Source organism: Oncorhynchus nerka, linkage group LG2 (assembly GCF_034236695.1).
Source record: "Oncorhynchus nerka isolate Pitt River linkage group LG2, Oner_Uvic_2.0, whole genome shotgun sequence".
NCBI lineage: Eukaryota > Metazoa > Chordata > Actinopteri > Salmoniformes > Salmonidae > Oncorhynchus > Oncorhynchus nerka.
In genome coordinates this window covers 42,419,747-42,428,890 of record NC_088397.1, presented here as the reverse complement: position 1 = coordinate 42,428,890, position 9,144 = coordinate 42,419,747, and the positions used below count along the sequence as shown (strand labels likewise).

At 43.0% G+C, this 9,144-nt stretch overlaps 1 protein-coding gene across 1 annotated transcript; it reads right to left on the bottom strand.

Moving 5' to 3' along the window:
* Positions 1–3,092: 3,092 nt before the first annotated feature.
* LOC115135442 (vesicular inhibitory amino acid transporter-like) lies at positions 3,093–8,212 on the bottom strand. Its single transcript, XM_029670134.2, has 2 exons — positions 7,388–8,212; positions 3,093–5,957 (listed from the first exon to the last, which is right to left on the bottom strand). Exons 1-2 carry the CDS (start codon positions 7,805–7,807, stop codon positions 4,770–4,772), a joined length of 1,608 nt encoding a protein of 535 aa, XP_029525994.1. The 5' UTR covers positions 7,808–8,212; the 3' UTR covers positions 3,093–4,769.
* Between the last annotated feature and the right edge of the window lie 932 nt (positions 8,213–9,144).

Here is a 9,144-nt window from a genome sequence, read left to right as displayed (position 1 = left end):
CCGATGTGAAAATTGTGTTTTAATCAGGTCAAAATCCGCAAGGCCGCGGGCCCCGTTGGTATTCCAGGGCACGTTCTCAGAAAATGCGCAGAACAGCTGGCAGGCATATTCCCTGTAATTTTCAAACTCTCCTTGTCCCAGTCTGTTATCCGCACGTTTTTCTCCACACTGCCTGCACCCACCTAGATAAGAGGAATATCTATGTGACAATGCTGTTCATTGACAACAGCTCTGCGTTCAACAACATTGTCCCTTCCTAGCTCGTCACCAAGCTTAGGACTCTGGGTCTGAACACCTCCCTCTCTAATTGGATACTGGTATTCCTGATGGGCCGACCCCACGCGGCGAAGGTAGGCAACATTACCTCCATCACGCTGACCCTTAACACAGGGGTTCCACAGGGGTGTGTGGTTAGTCCCCTCCTGTACTCCCTGTTCACCCACGAGTGTGTGGCCATGCACGACTCCAAAACCATTATCAAGTTCGCTGACAACACAATGGTGGTAGGCCTGATCACAGGCTACAATGAGTCAGCCTACAGGGATGAGGTCGGAGCAGCAGTGGAGCAGGTAGACAGCTTCAAGTCCACGCCCCTACCTTTTTTTAACGGTACCTGTGCCCAACAGATGCATATCTGTATTCCCAGTCGTGTGAAATCCATAGATTAGGGCCTAATGAATTTATTTTAATTGACTGATTTTCTTATATGAACTGTAACTCAGTAAAATCTTTGAAATTGTTGCATGTTGCGTTTATATTTATGTTCAGTGTATCACAGGAAGAAGTGTAAACTCTAACATGGCATATTAACTAGAAAGATAACTCCAAACACATTTTCGCTAATAGCAGCTGTTTAGCTATGGTTAAACAAAGGTTAGCCATGTGTTGGCAAAACAATTGTCCATGTCAAGAAAGCTTACCAGTAGCCAGCATCACTTGCAGCAACTGGTCGGCCTACTCATGGGTGCTTTTCAAAGCCTATGTCTGATACTCCAGTGAGCGTAATTAGCTCACTATTAGGAGTTGAGAAATAAAGTTGACATCATTAGAAATATATTATCCTCTTTTCTAATGTTGTGTAAATCAAAATGAGTTTAGTCGCTAGCGACATTCATAAAAACAATGGGACATTTTTTTGGGACAAACATATTTGCGTGATCCCCAGGTTGAATACCCTACAAGCTCTGTCTCGCGTCAGGATTAGATGTTCATCCATGTTTCCCATATGTCAAATTTTGAACTTGTTCCAAACGTTGAGGTTAAGTTTAGGTATTAACTCTGAATTCTTAATTAAGGTATGGGTTAAGGTTTGGCATAGGCTTAAAACAAAAAATACCAAAAATAACTTTCTATCACTGGATTTGAACACGCAACCTTTGAATCAGCGCATGTGATTATGCACATCCGCCATACCAGTCCACAACTCCTTAATGAAACCAAAACCGAGTTGAAGGTAACAGCGCTGCTATTTACCGGTTTCCAGGTAATCTCCCTGACGTTCTCAGACAGGGATGGGCATCAAATACTGACTTGTATCGCGGGTGACCTGCCTGGAATACGCCTGTCCTATACCCTTTTGTACCTTTTATATACTAAACAATATTTTGGATCTGTAAGGCTAAAGCATTAGCAAAAATGACATAGGCTCCAGTCATTCAGAGACAACTACTGGTTAAAATTGACCATCATAGAAGCAAATGGTAACAATTATGGCATGTGACTTGTGCACCTACTCTCACTGTGGTTAGCAGTGCAGCTTGTTAGATCTCTCTCTCTCACTCACACACACACACACACACACTCAGAGAGAGAGAGACAGACATGACCTTTTTGGTCTGGAATGTAATTGCATAGAATTCCTGTCATTTAGATTTCTTATGACACAGGAATAATCCTAATCAATCGCATCAAACAAAGAAATGTTATGTATTTTCATGAATCATTATCTGCAATAATTCTACAAAACAAATTTCCATATTTTATTATATTTATCCAGAAAAAATACACTGAACAAAAAATATAACCGCAACATGCGGGAATACAGATATGTATGTAAAAGTAGGGGCATGGATCAGAAAACCAGTCAGTATCTGGTGTGACCACCATTTGCCTCATGCAGCGCGACACATCTCCTTTGCATAGAGTTGATCAGGCAGTTGATTGTGGAATGTTGTCCCACTCCTCTTCAATGGCTGTACAAAGTTGCTTGATATTGGTGGGAAATGGAACACGTGGTTGTACACGTCGATCCAGAGCATCCCACACATGCTCAATGGGTGACATGTCTGGTGAGTATGCCGACCATGGAAGAACTGGGACATTTTCAGCTTCCAGGAATTGTGTACAGATCCTTGTGACATGGGGCCGTGCATTATCATGCTGAAAGGTGAGGTGAACGCCGGAGGATGAATGGCACGACAATGGGCCGCAGGATCTCATCACGGTATCTGTGCAATCAAATTGATAAAATGCAATTGTGTTCGTTGTCTGTAGCTTATGCCTGCCCATAGCATAACCCAACTGGCACCATGGGGCACACTGTTCACAACATTGACATCAGGAAACTGCTCTCCCACACAAAGCCATACACCCTGTTTGCCATCTGCCCAGTACAGTTGAAGCCGGGATTAATCCGTGTAGAGCACACTTCTCCAGCGTGCCAATGGCCATCGAAGGTGAGCATTTGCCCACTGAAGTCGGTTAAGATGCTAAACTACTGTCAGGTCAAGACCCCGATGAGGACGACAAGCACGCAGATGAGCTTCCCTGATACGGTTTCTGATTCTTTGTGCAGAAATTCTTTGGTTGTGCATACCCACAGGGCATAGGTCCACTCACTGGGGAGCTAGGCCTAGCCAACTACTTTTTCCCCACAAAAGAGCTTCATTAGAGACAGAAATAATCCTCAGTTTCATCAGCTGTCCAGGTGGCTGGTCTCAGACGATCCCGCAGGTCTGCGGTTCTGAGGCCTGTTGGCCGTACTGCCAAATTCCCTAAAACAACGTTGGAGGCGGTTTATGGTAGAGAAATGAACATTCAATTCTCTGGCAACAGCGCTGGTGGACATTCCTGCAGTCAGCATACCAATTGCATGCTCCCCATAGCTGTGGCATTGCATTGTGTGACAAAACTGCTAATTTTAGAGTGGCCATTTATTGTCCCCAGCACAAGGTACAATGATAATTTTGTTTAATCAGCTTTAATCTTGAAATGCCACACCTGCCAGGTGAATAGATTATCTTGGCAAAGGAGAAATGCTCACTATCTGGGATGTAAACACATTTGTGCAAATAAGCTTTTTCTTTGTATGTCAACTTTCTGGGATCTTTTATTTCAGCTCACATGGGACCAACACTTGACATGTTGCATTTATATTTTTGTTCAGTGTACATGTTCTCACGGTTTTTCGTTTTTATCACATAAAACCCACCACACAAATGTATATGATATAATTTAATGTGTTTCTTTATTCTTTAATATTCATTTTCACGATATATGATCACGATTTGAGATTTACATTCCATCTTTTTGAAACCACAATACACTACACATACGGTTTTATAACATTTCCACAGGACCGTTGGATTGTGCAGAATGAAAAATGTCTTTATGCACATTTTCTTATTTTCATGATCTCTTCATATGTGTATGATTCAGACACTTAATTCCGGACATCGAATCATTTCAATTAATCTCGCAGGTATAGTTTACAAGTAAAATGCATTATAATATGAAACATTAGGGGATAAATTCGAATTTACAGTGACCGAATTCCATGGTGATCTTAATCATGTGGCGAATATCGGTCAAGTGACGGACTTGTGGGACCTTCTTCAAACGATAATGACACAGCCTATTACTTCACAGGCATTTTCCGTCTTTTTTTCTTCCCAATTTCATAACCTGTGCGATATGTGTTTAGGCCTAACCATGTGTTTAAATGTTTATTCAAATTTCCAAAACACGTCTTTCCTTACTCAGGTTGTGAACGTTTTCTTTTCCGCGTCCTAATTCCTGAACACTTTTCTTTTGTCTGAATATTATACATTCAATGTAGCTAATGCTGTTTCGAAATAGCGCTTGGAGAGAATACAAATGACTTCTAAATAAATCTCAAAGATATTTGGGATATTCCTAGTATTCATTAACACACTGTTTCATCATTCACGATATGTATTATATTTACGTTGTCTTGCTGATAGCCCATAATGTATTGCCATTTTAGTAGTTCCCATCATAATAGGTCCACATTATTGTATGTCAATGTGTTAATTAATAATCACATTCACTGCCCACTGAAACATTGAAAATCATGTAGAAGAAAGTGCCATCATATCAAACACACAACTTTGTTTATACCATTTAGTCACGATGCCGTCAAATTGTCGTCCAAAACCACATACTTGCATTTCAAATTAAATGTCTCTCAAGATGGGAAAACACCACAGAGAGATGAAGAAACGTGTCCCATTTTGCAATTTTGTTTAGGTCGATTGAACTATTGTAAACCTTCACTCCACTGAAAAATATGGATATGCATGTTGTTCTCATATTTATACATTACAAGTTGAATTGTCCATATCATATTTAGACTCTGTCCCACTGTGTGTGTGTGTGTAATGAGTGCTTTTGCACTGCATTTCGGTGCACGCATTTATTTCGCATGAATTCTGTAAGCAGGGATGCACTGACTGCGCTCAGTGGGGATTTCAGTTATACACTATAAGGGGATGTGCAAAAACATCGATATCCAGCAGACAGTGGCTTGGCTAATCTTCTATGCCATACTTGTAAGCTTCTACTAGTCCCTCCATTGAGTGGATGAAACCAGAGATGGCGCATATGCCCCCTATTACAAATATAGCGACATCAAAGAACACGTGGTGCCATAGAAGCTTTCTCCATAGTAGCTTGAGGTGGAAGAGGCTGGGGAGCAGAAAGCAAAGCCCCGCGCCCGTCAGGCTGCCGGTCAGACCCATGAGAAGAGCAAAATGCGGTACATAAATGGCCATGAGCAACGTGAACACCACAAGGGTGCATCTGAGAGTGAGGCCCCAGGCTTTCAGCCTTCCATCGCCTCCATAGCAATCTGGGAACCATGTGCGTTCTCGTTCACAGAAAAATGATTTCTCCAATACTTCAACCGCGGCGAAGAATGGCAATGGGTATGACAGTAAAGCTTTGGCCACTAAGAAAAGGTTCACAACAGCCCTGATGGTTGACGGCAGGTTGTCGGTGATGACCTCCTTGGTGGCATCCGCCCAGGTCAGGTAAGCCAGAAGGGCGAACAAGCCTTTGAGGACGCATGCAGCGATGTGGGTCCAGTTCATCATACAGTGGAACTCGCTTGGTTTCACCATGTTCCCCTCGAGTGACGGAAGGAAAATCTGAGACGTGTAACTGAACACGATGATTCCAATAGAAATGGGGAACTTCTTCACATCGATGTAGAATTTGACTTTGTCCCAGGCCCAGTCGCGCGCTCTAGAGAGGCAGTAGGCAATTACCAGGATGTTGATGACGAAGTGCGCGATAGTGCACAGCAAACTGAACTTTGACACGGACTTCAGGTTCTTCAGGAAGGCGCAGGGCAGCAAGGCGGCGGTGGCCATGATGGCCCAGGACTTCTGTGAGATGGGGAGGGTGGGAAAGCTGTTGTACATTAGGTTTCCGCTCACAACCACGTACAGGATGCACGTCATCACCAGCTCGATGATTTGGGCTACATTCACGATATGGCCACCTAAAGATGGAAACCTCGGTTGACAACAGGCGTTTGCAATGTCCACGTATGAGTCCCTTACACGCACCAGCTGACCGTCTTCGTCCTCCTCGTACAGGCAGGCGATGAGGATTTTCCCCGTGTAGCAACACACCACGGCGGCGAAAATAATGAGAAACAGTCCGAGGTATCCCCCGTGGAGAATGGCGTATGGTAAACCCAGAACGAACATCCCCTGAAAACACACAGGAAGTTATTTATGGGCATAATAACCAGATCAATTCAAGATAAACGTTTACAAAATGTAGCCTGGTATTTGTTGATAATAACTAAACAGGTTGGATATGGGTGGGCGTAAATATAGGATTGCCAATTAAATAATTATTTGACAAAATGGAGTATTTGTTGAATGACTATTGCACTTGACGTAGGCCTACATGGATTACACATTATGAGATAGTGTGTACATGATTCAATGGGTGACATGCTTGCTTGTTGGTGTGGGTTCTGGTGGGCATTCCATTTAGCTGCGAGCGTGCCCTTTCCAGCTACTTTTGTAGTCATCAATAGGGTGGAGACACGTCCTGGTTAAATGGTGACTGTCATGATGATGATCATAGCGTTAACAACGCATGATGGGACGGCGCTGGTCTTGGGACTTTTTGCCACATACAGATACACTGTCAAGTACATTTTAACACTTCAAAGGTCGCCCCAGACCCGCTATTACTCATTTGTAGGTGATAGACACGCATAGCCTGCGCGTAATGCAACGATGAAATGAGCTATAGACTAGCTATAACGTATATGATAGGCTATCGAGGAAAGCACAGCGCAGCATAGTTTAGGCTATATATCCAAATGACCTTGACGAAATGACTATCTAGAAGGTCACCTGTCGATCTGAAGGAGAGATTTAGTCCTTTCGAATAGTATAACTGCTGCATGAATGCGCTCCAGAGCAACAGAGCCAAGTTCGTGCGTAAAGCCGCATCAACAGATCAGTACGCGTCACGTTCTTTTGTCAACTGGAAGTCTATGAGAGTACATGGAATTAGAATATTTGTGTTTATATGCTAGATATTTTATAATTATTCTCTAGGTTATGTGTATGGCTTCAGATAATGAAATGCAACAAAGCATTACCTTTTTTCCCCCCATTGGTTAACCTCTTACGGTAACAGTGTGTAGTTTATCCTATTTTTTTCATAGGTTATGAACCTTCCAAAACCACGTCAATTATCTCCAAATACCCCCAATTCATCTCCTTATCCAAAATCAAAAGGTTGTTTTTGTGTGAATTGGGCTCGGGCAATTTTTGTTTATTTATTTATATAAGGAACCCTTGGAATATTAGTGTCTCTATACATCCGGGATGCCTCACACAATTTATTTTATGTTCTGGCTTAACACAGTCACTGCTGTTGCCTGGGGTCGGGTTCACGAGACTGTTGGAATATCGAATGCCTTCGCCTCTATTGGCCTTTTCACCGGGGATTTGTGTTCCCAATAATTTGGTGATAACTGAAAGAAAAGCTATGTAGGCTTACATTTATTAACATTTGGCTTTCCCTTTATATGGCAGGTAACACGAAGTAATCATTGAATGAATGAGTGGGATAGGACACCTGCAAGCGCCATGCTGTTTTAATTATGCGTCTTTACCTGGATTGCATTCGTGACATTCCAGCCAGCTTCCCACGCGGTGATTTTCGGTGATTTTTCTTCTTCTCCCAGACCTGAGGCTTTAGAAGCGGAGAGCGGAGGGCCGGTGCCATCTCTCTGGTAGTGGCTGTCCCCAGCCGCCATTCCATCTTCTCCTCCACCCATCCCACCCTCTCCGCTCCCCTCTCCAGTGTCACCACCACCCATTTCATCCGATTTCATGATGTCCATCTGCAGTCCTTGCCGGTGGTCGTAATCCAAATCATCGCATGCGGCGAAGCCCAGTCCCTCCTCGTCTGTGGCGGCCTGGAAGCCCATCCTGGCCATCATGCCGCTCACCTTCGCCGTGGATTTATTCGACACGGAGGTGGCCGCATTTGACAGTTTATTTTGAAATTTGCTTCGGATTAAATGTGCCATTGTTACGTTCTCTGTCTACCCGTCGGGGACAATTTTTTGTTATTGTTCAAATTAAATAATTAGTCAATAACTAGATTGCGTGAATAAAACTAAGCTATAGTACGGACGGTGGTTTTATAAAGCCCTGATGGTTTTTAAGTTGCTATCTCCACTTCTTGATCAAAGTACTCCTGTTCTTGATCATCCAGAGGTTCATTTCACCTTCAGACGTCGGCGCTCCGTCTTCGCATCTTGTGACCGCAACCCAGTCAGTGACCGCACTCGACGAAAACGTCCGAACTTGATGCGCGATTTTTTTTAGGGGGTGGAAATGTATTACGCAGAGGATTACGCAAAATGGTTGCAATTTGTTATATTCAGTTCGTTTATTGATAATAACGGTTGCAGCAACGCTTCCACAGTTGGTTTTCCTTGGCGGTTACTGAGGTCAGTGCCGTACGCTGGAGCCTGGGGGTGGCACGGAGGAGGCACGTGTCATCATCAGCCTACCAATACAAGGACTCCTCTTCGTGAAGCACGACTCCAGCCCCCAGAGCGCGTAGACACCCCACGGAAGAAAACGGGAGAGATTTGCTGCATTTCTAGGGGAGGTGCTTGCGGTACCTTGTCCCCTCCCCACCCCCGTATTCTACAAAACTTCATTCTAACACCCAATTACATTCTGGGGGCTTTGAGTCTTGCATTACGTTACGTGTATAAAAGGAGCTAGGTGGAAACTGAGAGGAGACAAACATCAACTCTTTGGACCGGGTTATGTAACTTTCAGACTAGAATTTGACCAAATATTTGTTGCTTGACCATTAGTTGTTTTTTTTTACGACAAGGGGACGCGCGTGTCTTCAGTGGCAACGATAGTTGATGTGCCTAGCCTACTGGAATTAATGTGGATCGAATGTCAAATTATTGTTCGTTTATTCATGAAGAAAATGCTTATTTTCTTGTTTCGTTGTTTAAAATAGGCTATCGGTGGTAAGGTGGAAGTTAATTCCACATAGCCAATCGAGAGAGAAAAATATGTTTTTTGCTATTTATATACATTTAAATTCTGCGTTATTTCTTAGGCTTGCATTTTACGCACCAACACTTCTCCATTCGTTAGAACACCGTTTTTCTTGATAGGCCTACCTTAGGGCTGTATCTAATTCGAAAAATAATATAATTGGTTTTGTTTCTAAAACGGAGCCAATAATTCATTTCGAAATTGGGTTTAAAACCGCTGCATTTTCAGGATCAATGCATTGGCTATAGCACGTTTTGTCGTAACGTACGTTATCAATATAATATTTGATATGAAGCTATCTCCTTAATGTGTTTTTAATATACCCTATCATTGGGAT